Source organism: Aythya ferina (assembly GCF_964211825.1).
Source record: "Aythya ferina genome assembly, chromosome: 25".
NCBI classification, from domain to species: Eukaryota; Metazoa; Chordata; class Aves; order Anseriformes; family Anatidae; genus Aythya; species Aythya ferina.
In genome coordinates, this window is record NC_140323.1 from 658,054 (window position 1) to 679,091 (window position 21,038).

Sequence of the window (21,038 nt, forward strand, 5' to 3'; positions counted from 1 at the left end):
CCCCTGCTGCCCTGCGGGACGGCTGGTTGTGAAATGCTGCCCCAAGGAGGGGTTGGGGCTCCCCAGCTCCTGGTGGCCGCGGAGGCAGGCACGGCTCTGTCCCAGGGCAGGGTTTGATCCATCTTGCAGTGTGGAGCTGGCTCAGCAAAGCGCCTCAGCACGTGTCTGGGTTTACATCAGGGTCTGAAGCCCCTCCGAGCAGTTCAGTTCATGTTCGAGCACTGCTGAATTAGGACCCATTTCCGTAAGAAAAAAGCCGGCAAAACACACAGCGTCTCTCTTTCTGGTTAGCAAACTGCAGTTCTGACATTGCAGGTTCTTGAGCAGCCATTTGCTTAAGATAAGGAGTTCTTTGGCAGGTGGGGACGCTCTCAAGGAGCACGGCTTTGCTGTCACGGGGTTCTGCACCTGTAGCTCTCCAGGACCCGAGGGTTTTCCACGTCCTCCCACGCCCTGTCACATCTCTGCTCTCACCACTGTAAATCATGATTGCTAACAGCTCGCAGAGCCACGGCACGTTGTGTTTCTCTGCATTTAGCTGGCCCGGACAGATTCCTGAGGCTGCTCGCCCTCGCAGGTGTTGGGGTGGGTGCTGTGGGATCGGGGGCGGGCATGGGGCGCATCCTGCCCGCAGCTCCCGGAGCAGGGCAGTCACTTATCAGGGATACAGAGGTGTGGGCAGGGGCTGAGACCTGCCCCAGGCCTTGCACCTTCTGTCCTGGCTCCTGGGGCAGCTCAGGTCTTTGGGGTCATCCTCCTGGCTGCTTTCAGTCCAGCCCTGATGCCTTAGGAAGTATTTATGGAGAGAAATGCCAGGAAAAGCTCCGGCTTTTGCTGTACAGGTTAGTCCTGGGGCTTTTCTTCCCTCCATTTCTTTCCTGGTCTGGTGGGGTTAGCTGAGCTGGATGCTCTGGATGTGGGAAGAAGGGATGTGTGTAGCCGTGGGGAGGCTCTCAAGGGGTCGGGACAGTGAGCTGTGAACAAGAAATTCCCCTGTGTTACCTCCTTGCCTGCTTGGTGTGATGTTTAGGGAAATTTGGGAACTTTCATCTGTGTTACTCCAGGGGTAAGACAGGAAGAATGTGTGGCACGAGGTGCTGGGAAACTGCCCTGATTGTGAGAAGATGCCTGAGCAGAGATGAGACGGATGGAAATGCGAGGCTGTGAGTGACGGGTTGAAGGCGCCCTGTTAGGGGGTGCCTGTCCCACCCCGTCACTCAGCACCCAGCGCAGCTGTAACCGGTGGGTGCTGTGAAAGAACGGCAGCATCGATCTAAAACCTGGCTACCCCTCTGCAGAGTTAAAGTCAAAATTATAAGTGCAGTTACCCTCGATGTATTCCTTTAACACTTGATTAAACGTCGGAGGCTTTACAGGACCGCAGGGGAAAGGCAGCGAAGGGAAGGGAGGAGATGGGAGCGAGACCTCCCGCGTGCGGCTGGGTCCTGCGCTGCCTCTCGGCTCTAATCTCCTCCCTTGGGTTGTTTTATCTTATCAAGCAAAAAGCCCCAGAAATAGAAAGTTTTCCATGGCTAGCCGGACAAGCCCTGAGATGCACCAGCCCCAAGCTGAGTGCATTGCCTCTTTGTTAAAAATATATATATATATATATATCTGTCAAACAGCGGCGGGCTGTAAATGGGCACTGTGGATGCGTTATCTCCACGGGAGGAAGGCCTCTCGTGGAAGCAGGCGCAGCTCCTGCAGTGCCCGGAGCCTCTCCCGTGCTGGCCCAGGGAGCTCTCGGTCTCCTCTCGCCAGGATGTCGGGAGGGAAAGTGGAGGCAGCCGCTTGCTTTGGGCTTGTAACGAAGCGAATCCGCAACATTTTTGGGCGTTTTCCCAAGTCGAAGTCATGGTCGGAGGGGCTGCAGCGGCCGAGGAGGGAGGTCTTGCTGATGAAAGGTAGGGGCTGGTGGGGCCGGGTGTGTTTGGCTGCTGCGTGATGGCTTGCTGCTGCTAATTAGGTGTGATGGGGTTCCTGCAGGGCTGCCCTGCTCCTGCCACGAAGGAGCGTGGTGGGGAGGTGCTGGCCCTGCTCCTGGTGCCCGCAGAGAGGTTTCTGCTCAGGTCTGCAATCTGGTCCATGACCATCATCTGCCTGGCAGCTGGTGTTGTGCTCCAGGCCTTGCAGTGGTGCAGGGGACCCCCGGGCAAGTTACTGGTATCAGGAGGGTCAGGTCTGGACAGGCAAAACCCTTCCCTCAGTTTCCCCCTGCTTTGAACAATCAAAAACCTGGTTTAGACCCAAACCTGCCCAGCCCTCGACTGCTGGGTGCAGGAATGGGGCAGGGGCAAGGCTGGGCGGCTGCTGCGGGGGTGTCGGGAGGTGTTTGGGGGCCTCCCAGCAGCTCAGGGCCTCTCCTGTGTGTGCTGGGTGGAGGCTGTGGGGGTGCCCTGGTCCCATCCTGCCCCCCAGGAGGGGACACGCGGCTCTCATCAGGTCACAGGGCCACATCCTGCAGCTGTGGCTGAGGTTACCCCGAGTGACGTCGGGTGGCTCTGGGTGAGCACAAAGGCAAACCTCGTGCGTGGTGAGCTTCAGGCATGTGTGTGTGAGCTGTCCGAGGGATTTTGGGGCTGGAGGATGAATGGAAGAAATCTTCTCAGCACGGGGAGGCTCCAGGTGTGCTGGGGATGGCATTCATCTGGGGCGTTCAAGGGGCAGGGTGCCTGTAGAGCTATATTTAGGACTAAATGAATGGGGCTGTTTTGCATCAGCCAGCTTTATCTCCCCTAAAAACCTTATCTGTGGATAAAGGGAAATTCTTTTCAGCCACTAGCTTGTTTTGTGTTTCTTTTTTTTTTCTATATTGGGATCAGAGTTTTGGGTTTTTGTTTGTTTTTCCCTTTAAAAAGAAACTGCCTTTCCAAGTGTTGCTTTGTTTGACTGGAATAGAAATTATCTCAAAGCCTAAGTGGAGGCATCCTGCCTCGGTGGCTCCTGGCAAGCCCGTCACGTGGCGGCTTCCTAAAGCTGTGCGGGCTTTCTAAAATTAGTGCTCCCTGCCAGATACCGGGTGATTAGGCCTGCTAATAGGTGCTGGTGACTAAGGAGGTGTCGTGCTGTAATCCTGTACAGAAATGCCTGCCCGCGGTGTGCTCAGGAGCTGTGATTTCTGTGGCCGATGTTACGCATTTCGGACCTCACCGTGTGCAGGTGCTGCAGCCTTCCTGCCCCACAGGCTGTGGCTGGGGCAAGCTGTCTAAATCTGAAAATCCCGGATGAAATAGGCAGCCGGGAGTGATTACTTTTTTATTTATTTGCACCTGGAGCCCCCTCAGGTTGGGACCTCCATCAGAGACTTGGTGAGTGTCCCCTGGTAAGCGGCTGCTCAGTTGCTCAGAAGGTCATGCATTAAATTACCGTGTAACTGCTCAGCTTATCTCAAATTAAAGAGAAAAAAAAAAAAAGGCAAGACTCCCTGCTTTCCCCCAGGCTTACTTGAGACAACTGACTTGGAAGAGGAGAATGACAGACAGCTGGTGCCAGATGAATGCTAAATGAGGAATGACTCCCCTGCCTCCCCTGCAGGCGATGCTCTGCCCCCAGGCACCAGCTCTGTTCTTGGGCACTCCCGTGTGGGGCTGCGCAGGAATCCCCACTGCTGGAGCAGAGGTGGGGCATTGCTTTGCTTTCCTGCAAACCAGAGGCATTCAAAAGCAATCACTTGAAAGCCAAAGGGAGGGAAAAATAAGTAGAAAACAGGAAAATGCGGGTTTTCCTGCAGAGGGGACTCCTGTTCTGGTGTTACTGGTTTTTGGAGGGGCTGAGATGTGCACGTGCGGGTCCTTTGCAGGGAGGTTTGAGGCGTATCCCTGCTCCAGGTCTGCTCTGGAAGGTGATGATGTGAAATTCACAGCAGTAAATGAATCTCCTGCTTCAAGCTGTGCTGGCTCTTCTGGGAGAGCCCTGGGGGACGTCTCCAGTCCCTGCAGTGCCCTGCTCCCCGCGGGGCACGGCTCCTGTCCCCGTGCTGCAGGAGCCCCAGCTTTCCTCCACCCCAGGGCCGTGAGCTGCCCTGAGCCCGTCTTGCTTGAGTGCCAGCCTATTTCCATGGAGATACCAAACGACGCCACTGGCGTTAGTGAAATATCTATAGATTTCCAACCGATTCAGAGCAGCGTGAAAATAAATAGCAAAAAACGGCACCGAGCCACCACACGGTGCTGCAGAGGCAGCAGGAGGGATGGGGGGAGCCAGGGCTGCTTTTCAATGAGCTGCTGGCTGCCGGGCTCTGAGGTCCCTGGGGACGCCGTGCTGCTGGGCTCGTGTCGGGCACGTGTTGGGGGCAGCAGGGATCCTGCTCGGCCACGGCGGTGTTGCTGCTTGGGGTTGCTGCACTGCAGCAGTGAGTGCAAGGCGTGCTTTTGGTGCACCCGGGAGCATCCAAAGTCCCGTCTCCTTCTGCTGTGTCAACTCTTTTGCCTTGTTTTGGGGGGATTTTTTATTTTATTTTTCAGGTCAGTGACCGCGCTGGAATTTTGGATGGTGTAAGAAGTTGCTGTAATGGCATTTGTAGGGCAGTTAAACATTAAACGGGTTGGGAGGGCTGTTAAAGCAGAAGGAGGCTGGTGGCTGCTCCCAGGGGAGAACGGAGGAGTCTGGATTTTGGGGAAAACCCTGGGGGGAGCTGACTGCTGCTGTGTCAGACAGGAGGTGCTGGCCGTGCCCAAGGCAGAGCAAGGTGCATGGCCCAGGAGGGGATCCCAGGGCTCTCCGTGGAATCCCTGCCTGGAACTAGTTAATGTCCCGCAGCAGGACGGGGCAGCAGCCGAAGCAAATGTGTTGTACCAACGCCTGGCTGCTCCAGGGCAGCCTGCTGGGGGCTTGTAGGTCACGGCCACCACCTGAGCCCTGGTTTTGGGGCACTCTGATGGTAAATCCATGCCTCGGTCACTGCAACCCCCCCAAAAGTGTTCACAGCAGGTGACCTGATGTAGTCTGACTTCTGTCTGGTATCAGGGTGGTTTGCCCCTTGATGCTGGAGAACTGAGCATCCTTTTCCTCGTGGCCAAGCTTTGCTGCTGGTGCTGTGATGTTCCCCAGGAGCTCAGCGGGGAAGGGGCACGAGGCCGTCTGGGTCTGGTGGGGCTTGGGCACATCCTGCATCTGTGTTGGTGCCCCAGCAGGTGGGGGAAAGGCAGCAGGACACGAGGTGGGAGCTTTGTCCGTGCCAGAGCATCATAACATGAGGTTCCCAGGGGAAGGAGCACGGGAGCAGTCTTTGCAGACAGGCTTTGCTGCTGCTTGCCCATGTCTACAGCTTGGAGACCCTGCCCCGGGGGTCCCTGCCCCCCCCCCATCACGGTGCGGGTGCTCACTGTGCTCTCCTCTCTCTGCAGACTGCAGGTACACGTGCCACCCGCAGTGCCACAGCCTCATCCAGCTGGACTGCCGCCGGCCCGGCCCCGGGCAGCTCTCACCCGAGAGCACCCTCGCGCCTCCCTGCAGCCAGGTACGCCGGGGTCCCCGTGGTGGTGGTCACCTTGTGATGCTCAACCCCATCTCTCTGAGACCTGTTTCTTGCTCCCGAAGGGATTGACGGGGGAGGTTTTGTCACAGGCAGGTTAAAACCTGCCTGAATTGGGTCTGATGTGCACGGGGAGGGACAGGGTCGGACACGGGCAGCTCTCCTTGCTTTTGCTCACGTAATCCACTGCTGCTAAACCAGGCAGCACAGCAGCACACGGCTGCTTCAACAGCTGGCTTTATGTGGTGTCAAAAAAATCTGGAGGAAACCCAATTAACAAGGTGGTTTGGGTATTTTTGGCACGGGCTGCATGTCAATGCTGTGCTGCGCCTGAGCGTGGTGCTGCTGGGAGCTGCCAGGGCTGGAGGGGCTCTCCCTGAGTTATTTGAAGAAGGGCGTGAAGCTGTAGCTGTTTGCTTACATCTCCCTCAAATGTCAGTGGGTTTCCCCCAGCAACATTAAAAAAAAAAAAAAAAAAAAGGCTTAATTTTTAGAAAAACTAGGAAGAGGTGTTTCTTCAGGGTGATGAGGGCAGCCGGGGTTACTGATGGCTCTGATAATGAACGTGGGACCTGTGCCTCGCAGCGGTTTGTCACTGATGTGACCCTGGTGTCATCCCCCCACGCGCCTGGGGAGCAAAAGTCCCTCCGATTCCAGCTGCAGGCTGTACGTACGCCTGCCCTGGGTGGGCATTCCCTGTCCCAGGAAAGGCTGCACTGCCCGGGGTCTGTTTGGGGCCAGACAGGAGTAAATCACAGCAGTAAATCTGTTCTTGTTTGCGGTTTTAAGAAGTTTACCAGGGACCAGCAGTGCCTGCGTCCCTTACGCCTTTTAGGCTTGGACACCTTAATGGGGTGGGATTTGGGAAGAAAGGTGGGTATTCGGATTTTCACGACCTGGGCCCATAAGGGGAGTACCCAGCCCCGTTCCTGCTGTGCTGCTGTTGGCCGGGTAGTTCTTGCTGCTTGAAAACGGAAAGGTGAAGGGGAAATGGTGTCGGTATTTCAGAAAGACTAAGAGGGTGCCGTAATACACCAAGGGAAGAAAAGGGGATTGGCCTCTGGAAACACGGGAAACTTCAATTAAGAGGTGGCGTAGTTGGGAGTCAGTAAATAGCATTACAAGTGTAAGCAAACCAGAAGCGTCGGGGAGCTAGCTGCTTTAATCACACGCAGTTAAGTCCCGCTGCCGTGTAATACCAGGCATTAAGAATTTGGGCTTTGATCCAGCAAAGTACTTAAGAGAGCGTTACGTTCGGGTCCCCGATTAGTCTTCCTGGGTGCAATCCAGACTCCTGGAGCTGGCAAAGCCCCGCTGGGCTCAGCACCAGGACTGTGGCCCTCGGTCTGCGCAGAGTTCTGCACCCGGGCGCTGGTTTGTTCTGCAGGTGGGCTCGAGTGCAGACTGGCGCTGGACAGAAGGGTCAAAATCAGATTTTATTTTACTTTTTTAATGGTGGCGACCTCCCAGGCAGTGGGCTGTGGTGGCAAAACCGAGGCTGCTCGGGGAAGCTTTGCAGGGGGGCAGCAGTGCCAGCAGTGACCGCTCCACCTGCACAGCTGCTGCTGCAGCTCGTTCTTCTGTTTTCACCCCAAAACACCCAGGGCTGAGGCTTCAGTGGGGACCTGACCCCTACACCCCATATGGGCACAGTGCTCACTTTCTGCTTGTGCCGTGCACGCTCGATGTAAGCCTCTTGCTCTGCTAAATATAGCCTGGTGGAGCTGGGTGCCACTGCAGAAGGATGCACGTTGCTAAGAGGACAGCTGATTTTTTTCGCAGTGTTACAAGTTGCCTTGTAAATATGCCGTTTGGATTCGTGCCTTCTGCTTTGAGATGCAGATGTTGCGTCCTGCTGCACGGCTCGTGCTGACATCCCGTTTTGTATTCATGTTGCTGGCTTGGGGGTGCGGAGCTCTCAAAGCCTCGTAGCAATTCAAGTCCTTCAGCTGATGGATACGGATGAAAGGGTGAGAAATGCCGTCTGCAGCCTCTCAGGAGGGGAAGAGGCTCCATGAGTGGATGGATGGGGTTTGTGCAAGGATCTGGGAGTCCTTGCAGAGCAGCTGAAGGGTCCCCGTGAGCTGATGGGGTGAGTGGTGGCCCCGCTGTACAGGGGTGGTTTGCTGATGGTCCTACTGCAGCTACTCGAGCCGGGGACTAGAGCCAAGGCTCCTGCCTGCCAGCTCCCTGGGCTCGCCGGCGTGGTGTAAAAATAGCTGTTGGTGACAGGAATTGTGCCTTGAAAGGGACGGGAAGGACTCAACAGGAGAGCAGCCACCTGGGCACAGCAGGGCCTTGTCTGGTGGGCAGCTCCAGGGCCTTCTGCGGGCATGTGCTGGGGTCTCCTGGGGGCTGCATCCCAACCTCCGGGAGCTTTTTCTGCTGAACCTTTGTACATCCACATCCACCGGGCAGAACGCCTGGCGATGAGTTCAGGGAAGGCATGGGAGAGTGCTCTTTTTTGGGGGTTGGAACTTATGTTATTAATGTAAACATCTCCCATGATTTTACAGCTCTCCATCATGTCTGCGCTCTCTCTGGTTCCTTCTTTCCTGACCTAGGCTGGCTCCAGGAATGGAAACCTTGTTGTACCTCTGGTCTGTGCTGCCCTTCCCTGCACCTCCTGTCATTTTTAATTCATCCTTGGGTGGGTTGGCCAGGTCTTGCATGAAGTATTGAAGTGTGTGCCTGGGATGGCTTTATTCAGTGGCACAGTACCTTCAGGCCTTGTTCCCTTTTCCTTTCTGAAATAATTATGATGCTGCTTTGGCTGCTGCCAAGCACTGTATTCATGGGGTTTCACCTGGGATTAACCTGACTGTGAGGTCTGCAGAGGGAACTGAATGGGGTGTGTGCTGCCAGGGGGGAGCGTGGGGCTGTGCGCTGGGGTCGGCTGCAGCTTCCTTTGCTCCCATGCTGGAAAGGACTCTCACAAACCTCAGGAACGGGGTTGTGGAGGAGAAGGAAAATGTGTTCCCTGCCTGTGAAGTTCTTAAATATTTATAGCTCGAAGAGCCACAAAGCAGGCAGGAGTCCCCTTGCTCCAGCCCAGGGGAGCAGAGGATGGAGGAGGCAGCGCTGAGCAGGGGCCAGGCTGAGTTTCTGACGGGGAGCAGGGATGCTGCTGGTGCTCGGGGGGCTCTTCCTGAACCCCCCACTGTTTTCATCCCTCTGCAGTGAGGACTTGTGTGAATGGGGTTGAGGTGGTGTTTTCCTGGCTTGCAACTGATCCTGTCCCAGCTGGGGGAGGCTCTGCTGCAGTCGCTGCTCCCCAGACCCAGTAGGGGGGCACCCGCTGCCTCCTGCACCGCACGGTGCTCCCGGCACCCCTGGGGAGGGTTTGGGGCTACACCCTCACCAAGCCCCTTTTCCCCACCACCTTTTGGGGCCACACAGCTCCTCGAGATCCTTCAGGCTTGGTCCAGGCTGGGCTTGGTTCCCAGCAGATGCAGCACCCGGGGATGCGCTAACGGCAGGAGCAAGAAGCCAGCCCGTGGCGGCGATGGGATTTTGGGCAGCAGCCACGCGGGGGGCTTTGGGGGGAACCCGGGGCCGAGCCCAGCACCTCGTCCCTGCGTGCAGGGTGAGAAATCTTGCAAGAGGAAGCGGCAGGGCCGCGCAGCAGGAAGGGGGAGGCGATGCTGCGCGGGTGCCCCAGAGGCCGGCCCGCAGGCGCTGAGCGAGCTCGGGGGCGAAGAGCGGGAGCGAGCCGGCAGCGCTGCCCTCCATGCTGCGCGGGGAGGCGGGTGGAGGAGGAGGAGGAGGAGAGGGAAGGGTTACCCGGCGCGGCTGCCTGGTAGCGAAATAGCTGCGGCGGCTCTGGAGGATGAGCAGAAGGAGCCGTTGCAGCTGAGCGCCGGCGAGCCCAGGATGTGAGCGCGGCTCGCTGCGGGGCCGCCGGTGGTCGCTTGGCCTCTCGCCTCTGCTCGCCTTCGATGACCATCGGCGGCAGCATGAGCAGCGGGTACTGCAGCTTGGACGAAGACCTCGAGGATTGCTTTTTCACAGCGAAAACCTCTTTCTTCCGGAGCACGCCGTGCAAGGTCCCTGCCAAGGTAACAGCTCGAAAGCCGCTGTGCGGGGCGGGAGGTGGCTGTCGGTGGCCGTGCACGGCGGTCTGCAGGTGCTGCCAGGACTCCCTTGCTGTGGGGTCAGGAGCAGCGTGGTCTGGGGGGGCTCTACCTGCCTCCTGCAGGCTCGCTGGGGAAGCAGAGCTCTGCTGCAGGATTTCGCAGCCATCTCTTGCATACCAGCTCGCCCCCCTTCCCAGAGGGTCCACGGAGGAGGAGCTGACTCCAAATGGGATTTTCAGCTTTAGGGGGGCAGGCAGCAGCCCTGCGAGCTGGCAGCTGCTGTCCAGGGGTCAGTGTCCTCGACAGAAATCCACATTCTGGCCCCACAAAATACCCGCTGTCTGCGTGTATTGTACCTGTCGGGTGGGCAGTGAGATGGGGAAGTTTCAGGACCAAATCTGTCCGCAAACTTGTTAACGGGGGGGTGAATCTGGTCCATCCCTGGGTGTACGAGTGTGTGTGTGCCTGCCTTGGAGATGGAGAGGGCGCTTGGCTGGGCAGCGTGTGGCCCCAGGACAAGATTTTTGTAATAACAGTAACACAGAAAATGCATGAAGCTGCTTTGTGTTTCAGTGTTTGTTTAAAAAGAAACATCCCCGGCGTAAACTTTGCCCCAACCAGAACTGAGCATAAAAGGAGAAGGAGAGAGAAGCCGCTGCGGAAGTGGGGGTTTTGCTCAGGAAAAGCACCCTGAAGGGCTGCGAGATGAGATCTGCTGGGGAGCAGCACCGGGGGGTGTCGAGAGGGCTCGGGGAGAGCTTGGGGACGCACAGACCCCCCTAAATCATCAGCGCTGAAATCCTCCTGTCCGGGCTCTGCTATATTTGCCCGGCTGAGGCTGCAAAGTTCCAGCCCTCAGCAGGTGCTGTGGGTTTCGCCTTTCTGTGGGGCCGTGGCCGTGACCTGGGCCCTTATCCCTGCAGGGCTCTCGGCCTGGGGCTGGGTTTCAACCGACTGGGAATTTTATTTTTTGCTTTGAAGAAATTTTCCCTCGGGTTTAACGTGGGATATTCCATCTCAGCCACCAGCTCCCTCTCGCTATGATTAACCGACACGTACTGCTGGGTTTTAAATGTCATTTGATGATTCATTTGTAGAGGAGATGTAAAAGATTGTGATGTTGGTACGAGATGGGCTGCACCCAGCGCTGGTTAACGCTGCTCTTAGCGAGCCCGGGCACTGCAGCTCCTCCAGCACCACCCTGCCTTGGGCTCGGGACATCTCCCTCGGAGGGGTGCTGGGGATCTGCGGTGCCTTCTTGCTGAGCTCCTCGGCTGGATGTGGTCGGCGTGGGCTGCTGGGGAAGATGGAGCCTGCTGGGGCTTTGGTGTTACGGGGAGGAAATGGTTCCTGTGCATGAAAAACTCACAGCTTGCTGCTCAAGCAGATGTTGCGCAATGGGGCTGGGTGAGGAGGGTCCCGAGCATTTCTCCAGCTAGGGATGGAAATTGTCCTCGGGTCTCGGTAGAGGAAGGTTTGGGGCTTTGTGGCTTGCTGGGGGTGGGAGGCACAGGAGCTGGCTCCGAGAGGTTGCGCTGGATGCAGGCCCAAGCACAGGTGGACATCTCCCAGGGGCCTTGCATCACTCTGTCCCCTCATTCTTAATCCTTATCTTGCCTTTCTTGAGCAATTTCACTGAATGTGGACTGTTTCCATGGCCACAGCCAGTGCAGGAACAGCAGCATCGTGTTTCAGCCACCAGTACAGAACCTGCTTGTGGCCACCTGCAGCGGATGCCCTCTGGACCCAAACTTGATTGCCAGGCTGGGTGTCTTTGGGAATGGCAACGTCCGTCCTTAGATGCCTGGGAATCGTTCCCAAGCCCAGGATGTGCAGTGTGCCCACAGAGCCCTGAACTGGGCAGGAATGAGCTGCACACGGGTAACTCAGGGGTGCAGGATGGGAAAGGCTCAGAGGACTCTGGAGAGGAAATGTTTTATGTGGGGCAGGAGGGGGCAGAGTGGCCTCCTGCCATTAAACAGGGGGGAAAAAGTGGAGTTTGATCACTATGATTAGAGAAATTATTTTCTTGGTTCAAATAACCGGATTAGTCTGCAAAGCCTCTTTCTAGGAATTTTGTAATTCCTTTTAATTTTCAGAACCACCAGTGCAATCACTCTCCGCTAGCAAACAACCATTTTGGATCTCCAAGTGTGACTTCATCCCTGGAGATCTATTGCTTGGCATTTTCCTGCCTCCTCAGCTGAGTGGTTTCGGTGGCTGCTGCCTGAAGCACAATTGCTCAGCGCTCTGCAAAAGCCCTGCTCGGGCCCTGCATCAACAGCTTACAGAGGGAAAGGGGCAGGTTTGGCCAAGGTGAGAAAACACAAGATGGCAAGGATGCCAAATCACTGCTGCTCTAGGACTACTCAAATTTTGGAGGAAAAAATGATAACCTACAGTACAGCCTTCTGAAAAGAGACCGATGGGGGGAGGAGAAGTGAAGCTCATCCACATAATGGATGGCCCATGCACTGCTGCCAGCAGCCCTTGTGCTGGTGGTGGAGCAGGGCCATGGGATGAGCTGTGCTGCTTCCCATCCGTGGTGGCTCTGGGCAGCACACCCCTCTTGTCCCTCCTGTGTGGGTCGATAGCACCAGGTGGATGTTAGCTGATGGTGTTGGGAGCATCCTGTTTAACTAGAAGTTAAAGGGAAGGGCTGGTCTGGCCCCCGAGTGGCTGTGGTCGGTTCCCAGAGGTCTGCTGAGACCTGGCAGGTTCCTTGGATCTGTCCTGATGTGGGCTGGGGTCTCCTCGGGCTGCTCTCTGGGGATGCCGGGGATGCCCTGACCCTGCTGAGCTGGGCTCCCCATCGGGTGCTCGCTGGCGAGCAGAGAGGTGGCAGAACAGCAGTTTCTTAGCAAAATCTCCATGGCAATCAACACACCGAGCCCGTTGCTCGCTTCTAACCTCCAAAACACAGCAGCGAGCCTTTTCCTCTTCTCTAGATGCTCCTGCATCTTCAGCCTCTTGCTTTGAGCCCCACAGGAAACAGCAGCGTTGTTTGAACTTGGCACAGGCAGTGAAAGCTGCGGTCTGTGTCTGGTGCAGGGGGAGGCACTGGGGGCTGCAGGGATGTCACAGCTCCCCACTGAGAGCTCAGGCTGCGTTTTGGGGAGCACAAATTGTTGCAGCACTGATTTAAATGGGGATGGAGCCGTGCCCGAGCACACAGAGGGAAGACTTGGCCTCTCCTGCCTTCGGTTAGGATGGATGTTGCCAAGAACGCAGGCCAAATCCATCTCCACACTTCTGCTCTTCAATTCATTAACTGATTAGCTGGTGAGGAGAAATTAATGGGGAGCGAGCGGGCAGGGACAGTGCCCACGAGGCTGCTTTGTGGCAGCGAGGGGTGGCAGCAGGAGTGATGCTCTTTATCTGGAAGTGGAGCATTTCTCTCCTGGTGTCCTCGTGAACCAATAACTCAAGGTCACCAAGGCTTCGTAGGTGCCTGTCTTGGCTTAGAATCCCTGTTCTGAGAGCACGTCACCACACTCACAATGGCCCGTGGGGTTTTACCTCCCAGCAGCAGTCTGTCACGAGCTCATGGCTCATTAGACAAGTGCAGGATTGCGGAGGGGAGCCTGGCGTGGCCAACTCGCCCTTCCCAGGGCACCTGGCCTGGGCAACCCATCTCCTGCTGAGCATCACCTCCAGTCCTGTCTTGTAATCGCTGTTATTTCTTACAGTTGAGGAATAATGCTGGTTATAGAGGGGGGAGTGTGTTTGCAGCGGGCTGTGATGGCAGGAGGGGGACGTGGGCTCATCTCTCTGCACTTCTGCAGGTGCCCTGGGCTTGGTCCTGTGCCTGCATCTTGGTGCACCACGGCTGGGTGCAGGCACTTTGTGCCACTCCATGCCCAGGTGGCCAGCGAGGCTCTGTCCTGGACCCCACGGGCTCAGCAGCACCCACCAGGGTTGTTATGGGGAGGTTGTTTTGTTCTCAGCTTGTTTCATCCTGTCCCAGTACAACAGGAAATGTGGCAACGGTTGATGGTTACTAGCTTCTGTTTTTCTCCCTTCAGCCAGAATTGCATATTCTGCACCAGAAACTCTGCAAAACCAGAGTGAGCTAGCAGACCTCAGTGCTCGGTGGAAGGAGCAGCACTCCTTCCAGGCCGTGTCTGTCCCACTGCACGGTCACCGTGTCCCCAAGGGGCCTAGGGCAAAGCCTCGCTCCCACCTCACTGGGCTGGAGCTCGTGGCTTTGACCGCCCTCCCCGGGGACTGCTGCAGCCTCTGCCTGGGGTGTGCAGGAGCAGGGCGAGCTGGCGGGGCTGCTGTAGGATCGCTCCTGTGCTGTTGGTGGGGTGAAACACCAAGATTTCTTTTCTGTGTGAAGATTTTTTTCGCTGTGCTGCCTTGTTGCAGTGTTCCTCCAGCTGACTTTCATAACGCGCTGCAGTCTTCCTTCTAAAATCAGAGCAGTTGCAAAAGAATCGGCCCAGCTGCTTTCCTAGCCCTCTTAAATGCTAATGGAGTGGCAGTGGTAGCTTCTGGGTTGGTTTTTACACCTGACGTGGAAGGGGACGAGGGGCTCGGGAGCCCCGTGTGGTTCCTGAGGGACATCTCCGAGCTGTGTCCCAGCAGGGCAGCGCTGCACGGGGCCGGTGGCTCTGCACAACTGGAGCCGTGCTGCGGTGGGCATGGTTAAACCCCCTTTGCTTAACAAGAGCAAATTAATTCTGTACCAGCTGTGTGGTGACTTAGAACGTGAGTGACCCTAAGAGAACGCAACATGGCCATTTGAACCTTTTTCTTTTTCAATTACAATTGTGTGTGGAAGGAGAAGGCCCACCCCGTGGCACACTGATCTTGTAAATCTTTGGGTCTGTGACATCCAAGGGCTGGAGCCCACTTTCCTGGGGGTGATCCTCCCTTTGGGGCCAGCCTGCCCAGGGCAGGTCGGGCTGTTGGGAGGCAGCTGGGTGCTGGAGGCTGTGCTCTGAGCTTGGCTGCAGCCCCTGGAGCACAGGGTGCTGCTCTGGGAGCTCTCGTGTGTGGCAGGCCCCGAGGTCTGGGGACATTTTGACGTACGCCTGTGTTGGTCAAAACCCGTAGATGAGGCGTGTGGCTTACGGGCAGCGTTACTGTCTGGGTGTGTTTTCCTGGGCTCTGGTTTTGCAGGGGAGGGAAGCTGGAGGATGTGCTGCGGGCCTGGCTGTGGGGTTGTCAGTGAGACCTGCAGGGTGGATGTGATGTGGTGCTCGAACGGAGCCATCGTCACCGTGGTCTTGAGCCAGGCTTCCTGCTCCCTCTTCTGTGAGTGAAGTGGGTTTGCCTCAAACACAAGCACATAGAAGAGAAATTAACTGGGGCTTGGGTGTTCTCATGTCTGTCTCTGAAGTACTGCGGGAGGCTGGCTCCTCGTTGGCTTCTCAGTGGGTGCAGGGCATGAAGGTGCCTTTCCCTGGGGCACAGAGCAGCCCAGCTTGTGCCTGCTGTGAGCCCTGGGGAGCAGCCGTGGTCCTGGCTGTGCCCTGCATGGAACCGCTGGCATCCACGTGCACCTTGCTCGAGGGCTCATAATTGCTGGCACGTCTTCATTTCCTCCACTGGAAACATCACGGGGAGGGACTGGCCCTGCTGGAGAGGAGCGGATTGCAGTGACACAGGCAGACTCAGCCGATCCGTTTGCTTTTGCTGTGCACGTCTGGAGGGATGCTGGCCTGCGCCGGGTTGTGTTTGTGCCACGGGTGAAGTGCAGCATGCACGGGCTCCGCATGCAGCGTGGTCGGAGCAGCTACGAGGCTGTTTGCAGACAGAAGGATCCTGTCCTGGGCTCTGCTGGCACGGGACTGGCCTGCTGCATGCTCAGGGCTTCCGAGTGCACATCTCTTAACTGGAAAGGAAGCTTCTTGATTGTATTTTTTTCCCTAATGCCACTTCAGATATTCTCTACCCTTTACTCTTTTCTAATAGACTCCCATGTCAGCAAAACACCTGTGTGCAACTATTTATTTACAGTCAGTAGATTGCAGTGAAGCCTGAGTCTTTTGATAAATTGGGGAGTTGAAATTGCCTTTATGATGAATGGGTGTTGTTGTGGGATTGTTAGCTGCTGCAGCAAAGCCCTGCTTTGGTCTCTGCTGGGCAGTGAACAAGGAGGAGAGCGTACGGCAATGTGAGTGTTCCTGCACTGGGTCACTGCCACCGATCTGTGAGATCTGTGTTTGGAGGTTTCTTGTTTGCCAGCCTCAAGCAGAAATTGTGAAATCTGCTTTGGAGAATTGCTTGAATGACTTCGGGGCTCTCCAAGTCCCGAGGCTGGAGCCATCTTGCCAGATTGCGATCAAGAAATTTCATTTGTCCTGGGCTCAATTCTCCTCCTGAAAGAAATACCAGGACTAGCCCGGGGCGATGCTGGCTTCTGTGCAGTGTGCTTGTGTGGCAGGCTGCAGCCCCGCGGTCGGTGCCTCCCTCCGTGTCCACATCTGGGGGGGAAAAGCCCCAAATCCTGGAGAGTGGGGCTGCCAGGGAGGAGCAAGGCTCTGCTCCCAAATTGCTTTTTTCCCCCCTCTTTTTTCTCCCTTTGGAGGTTAAAGTCTTCGTTTTGAGCCTTTCCAGCCTCGCTAGCACGTCCCTTCACGCTTTCTGCTCTCTGTTAACGTGAACTTCTGAGGAAGCCCACACAAAATATGGGATTGCTGCTCGCGGTTGCAGGCTGCATGGGCTGCGATGTATTCATAGCCTGTCTCTGGGGAAGGCGGTGTTTTATGGAGAGGCAGCAGAGCTTTGCAGTGTGAAATACGGCCCCTGAGCGTCTTCCAGGACACACGCGGGCTTGTTCACAGCCGCTGCAGACCTGGGATGTGCTTGCAGGGGCCTCGAGCAGTGGGGACACCCAAACTGGTGCAGACCCCGAGGCAGGAGCTCTGTGACCGCTCTGCGGTGGGCTCAGCCCTGCCCTTGCAGCAGGTTTTTTCCCCTAGGGAGACCCGTGGACACCTCTGGGCTTTCCTGTGTGGCTGGGGAACTCCTGTCCTTGTTTAGCTCCATGAGTTTCATTTTGTCTAAGTCCTGGCTTCCATCTTTGTGTTGTAAGAGCCACGAGCTCTGCAGCAGGCTGCTCTGGGTTTATTTTGAAGGTAAATTTTTATCCAAAGTGCCTGCTTCAGGCTTGTAATCGCAGTACCTGGGGGTGGGATGCAGGGAGGTGACCCCAGAAGCCCCATGAGCCGGGGATGTTACAGCAGCCCTGTCTCTTCAGCCTCGTGCCCTGGGTTTCCATCCCCTCCTTGCCCCTTGCTGGTGGTGCAGGCACAGCTCCAGCACCTGGGGACAGCCCCAAGCCTCAGAAGACCCCACAGCTTGGGGTGGGAGCAGGCAAAGGCCCTGCCTGGATGTGCAGCCACCTTCTTGGTGGCTTCCCGGTGGGATCTGGGGACAGTCATCGGCTCTTGTGCTCCCTCAGCAGAGCCAGGCACGCACAGGCACTGTCTCACCCAGCTCCACGTGTGGGATTTTGTCCTGACATTTCATTTTCAGGTGGCTCGTGGGCCTTTACAGCTGGTGCTGCGGTGTTTTGGCATATGGAAGGTGGGAGCAGTGCCTGGGCTCTCGCTGCAGACCGCTACTAATGCTATCGCTGCAGGAAGCCACCCGCAGCTCCCAGCACCTCAGGAGCCCCCCAGCTCTGCAGCAGAGCCTGGGGGGTCCTTGGGCACCCACGGGGCTGGCAGCAGCAGGCTCTTTGCTGGCAGCATCCCCAAACCCATCTGCTGCCCTCCTGCTTGAACGCTCCAAACGCTGGGCTGCGTCTGGGGGGGCTGAGAGCCGCCTCTCCGTGGCAGGGCTGTGTGCTCCTGTTACTCTTGGTGGCATTTCCACGCGCAGCCTACAGGCTAACCCCACCAACGCGCCAAATCTGTCGCTTTGCTTCCCAAAGGAAGCTCCCCAAACCCTTGGTGAGCAGCAGCCGTCATCCTGCAGGCGAGCCCACACGCGGGCCAGACACTGAACAGCTTCTGACACGGGCTGGGCTGTGGTGGCTGGGTTTGGGGTGGGCAACTTATTAGTCATGCTGCTGGCTTGGCCTGCTGCTGATGTGACTTTTATTTTTTTTTATTGCTTTGAGCTGTAATTTCCAAAGCTTTGGACAATAGCAGCTCATCGCTTGGAGGAGGAATCCAGCAGAGGTTTAACTTCAGGTTCTGCCTGGGTGAGCCCGCTGAAAGCTCGTTCCTGGAACACCGCAGGCTGCTGCGGGGCTGCCCAGCTCGGGTCGGCAGCGCGGGGAAAAGCTATAAATAGGATGTGATTTTTCAGCTGCATCTCAAGCAGCAAAGAAATGCTCGGCAGGTGCGGGTGGCTTTTTTTGAAAGCAGCTTTTAGAGGCTGAATTCTTCGCCCTGCTGCGCCCTGCTTTGTACTGGGATGTCGTTACTGCCCTGTGCCTCCATTTCCCCCTCTGTACAGCAGCAGTAAGGCTTCCCCCCAGGAGATGGGGAACCATCGTTAGTGCTTCCAAAACATTTATTCATCTTTCTGCAGCTCAGTGTGGGGGAGCACAGAGCTGCCTGGGACAGTCACTGTCTATCGGTCAGACCCAGCTTTTACCAGGCTGTAACTCCTGGTCAGGGCCGGGCTCTGCAGGGAGCAGGGATGTGGCGTTTTGTGCTGCTGTAGCTCTGCAGGAGCTTTGTGCAGGGTCCAGGCTCACCAGGGGCTTCTGCTACAATCGCTGCCTGACCCTGTTTCTAATCCCTTACAAGACCCGGCTTTCACACTTTGGTCCTCTTATAAGAGGAATTAGTAGCAAGGCTCTCCACCAGCAAAGCCTTTGCAGCTCTACAGAAATGGCTGTTAGATAGACAGACAACTGGTGGGTGCTCCTCTAGAGGAGTGATTTGGGGCAGGGATGTTTCCATCCCTGCATGTTCACCTTCTTGGCCATAGGAACCATCTCTACCTGTGCCATCACTGCTTGCACGAGCTCAGCTGTGCAGCATCTTCGTGCACTTCCCAAGCAAGAGAGGAGCTGAACAGATGCGGGGTTATTCCATATATCAGCCAGCTAAAGCCTGTCTCCTCTCCTTTCAGAATGTAACGAAAACAGTAGAAGAAAAACCTGAGCCTCCAACCGTCGAGGAGATCAAGAAGAAAATTGAAAAATACAATGCAAAAGTTACAAACTGCTTGTTGATGAAGCTGGTACGTATTGCTCTGTTTGGGCTGCATGCAGAAAGACCGGTGCTGATTTCTCAGGGCTCTGGACTGAGCCTAAGGCAGCCTCCAAGGCCAGAGTGCTCGTGGCTGTAGAGTTGTTCATGTCTTCCTCACTTGACCTGTGTTTTCTTCTGCTCTGTGCTGCTTGGATTGCCCCCCCTTTTTTTTTTTTTTTTTTTTTTTTTTGACTGTTCTGCCCTATCTCAGTGGGGGGAAATTCACCCAGTAATCTCTGGCCAACACGTGCTGCCATTGACTTGCAGAGGAGGGTGGGGATGAGTCATGGCAGGACTCCGGCTGCAGTTCAGCAGCTGTCATGAAGTGAGTTTAGCGGCACGCAGCCTTTCTAGAAACAGATTCTTTTCTAATCTGCCACCGCCATGCTTCTTTAAGCAGAGATCTAAGAACCACAGTAGTTGCGTTGCATTTTGAAGCTTTGATGGCGAGCTTGTTTATCAGCACCTGTAGGCAAAGCCTGGGACAGGTAGCGAGGAGAACAGGAGGCGGCCTGGTTTACAGACCAGAGTACCACCAGGCTTCAGATGATCTTACAGAGTGTGGGGGGGAAAGCTTCATAAAGCACAAAATAAATTCTAGAACTTCTAAGAATGGCAGCTACGTAACTTCCTGGTGCTTGCTAACATCTAAAAAAAAAAAAAAAATAATAATAATAAAAATAATATTTAAAATAGTCAATCTTAGAACAGTTTTATTTGTGAAAGCTGCACAGTGAGCTCTGCTGGAATGTCTCGCCTAGTGATTTTGTAGCCCTCATAATTTACAGGAGTAATTTGGGACCCAAATGCTTACTCTTGAGGTACTTTTCTTGAAGCTTGGTACAAGCACAGTTCTGGGACTCGATGCATGCCGACAGCCCCTTTGGTGGGAGCACAGGCTCCTGGCTCCTGGCATGGATCACTTGGTTTCGTACTGCCCGGCACCACAAGGTGACGGCACATAGACAGGTGGGGAGGGAACTTGTGAGATCCCATCGAACACGAGGGGGTAGAGCCCTTCCCAGAGGTTTCAAATCCTCCTTGAAGTGCAACTGCAAGTGACATACAATGGTTTCCATTACTAACTTGTAGCAGTGTTGATTTTAAATACGAGACGATAGCTCAAACATGGGAGGAGATGAGTCACCGCGGAGTGGAAGGAACAGGAGGAAGTCAGTGGTGACTAACCCTAAATTACTAGTTACTTTTTACACGATTGCTAAAAAACCCTCAAACCCATTGCAGTGCTGAGCAGCAGAAAGCACCTCAGGGGCGGTGGGGAAGGAGGAGGTGAGCTCGGCCTGGCCTGCAAGGCCCTGTGGTACCTCATGGCCGTCGGTCAGTCAGGTACCTCACGTCAGTCTGTCCGGTACCTCACGATGGTCAGTCACGGCCATGTCCTTTGCTTCAGAATGAGGACGGGACGTACACCGGCTTCATCAAAGTGCACTTGAAGCTGCGCCGCCCCGTGACGGTGCCGGCAGGGATCCGGCCGCAGTCCATTTACGATGCCCTCAAGGAGGTGAACCTGGCGGACATGACGGACAAGAGGACGTCCTTCTACCTGCCGCTGGACGCCATCAAGCAGCTGCACATCAGCAGCACCACCACGGTGAGCGAGGTGATCCAGGGGCTCCTGAAGAAATTCATGGTGGTGGATAATCCCCAGAAGTTTGCACTTTTCAAGGAGATGCGGAAGGACGGGCAAGGTGAGTTTGCACCCTCGGAGCCGCCAGCTTTCTGAGGGCTGATGGGTTTTGCTTGCTACGTTGTGATTCAGAAACATGGTGAAAGCATCCCTCCAGGGCTCAGTGGTATGGTGGGTGGGCTGTGGCTGCATTTCAGATGGATAAACGGCCTGACCTCGAGAGCTGATGCTGCTAAAATTAACAGGGAATTATTAATTATCAGAAATGGGCTGAAGTCATGTAAGACTGAACAGATTGTCATAGATCTCTGATGGATGCTCAGCTGCTTCTGCTATGTTTCTGAGCAATATGAACCACTTCTCTAGTCCAAATTAACCTGCTGAGCTCACTCCTGCCCTGGCACCTGAAGGCTGATGGTGGATGTCTGTTCCCATTGCAGTTCTCTTCCAGAAGCTCCCTCTCACCGAGTACCCCTTGTACCTCCGGCTGCTGGCTGGCCCCGACACAGACGTGCTCAGCTTTGTGCTGAAGGAAAATGAAACAGGGGAAGTTGAGGTACGTCTGTGACTCTTTGCCTTGGTTTTTATGTGAGTGTTTAACAGTGGGCAATGGGACAGACCCCAGACATTTACATCAGTCAGTGCAGGCTGAAGTGCTGGTGTGTGGTTGCTTCTCT

The 21,038-nt window shown here is 55.8% G+C and overlaps 1 protein-coding gene across 4 annotated transcripts in view; it reads left to right on the plus strand.

Moving 5' to 3' along the window:
* The window catches only part of RASSF5 (Ras association domain family member 5), a 28,523-nt gene that overhangs the window by 3,740 nt on the left and 3,745 nt on the right, over positions 1-21,038 (plus strand). Inside the window, exons 1-5 of one of the 4 annotated variants that reach the window (XM_084497631.1) lie at positions 785-842; positions 5,346-5,458; positions 18,592-18,702; positions 20,125-20,422; positions 20,802-20,917. In XM_084497631.1, coding sequence (XP_084353757.1) covers positions 800-842; positions 5,346-5,458; positions 18,592-18,702; positions 20,125-20,422; positions 20,802-20,917 — 681 coding nt within the window. In that variant the 5' untranslated portion in view covers positions 785-799. Of the gene's footprint in view, positions 1-784; positions 843-1,885; positions 1,905-5,345; positions 5,459-9,155; positions 9,532-18,591; positions 18,703-20,124; positions 20,423-20,801; positions 20,918-21,038 lie in introns of those variants that run through there. The other 3 variants (XM_084497633.1, XM_084497630.1, XM_084497632.1) reach the window with 3 other exon arrangements.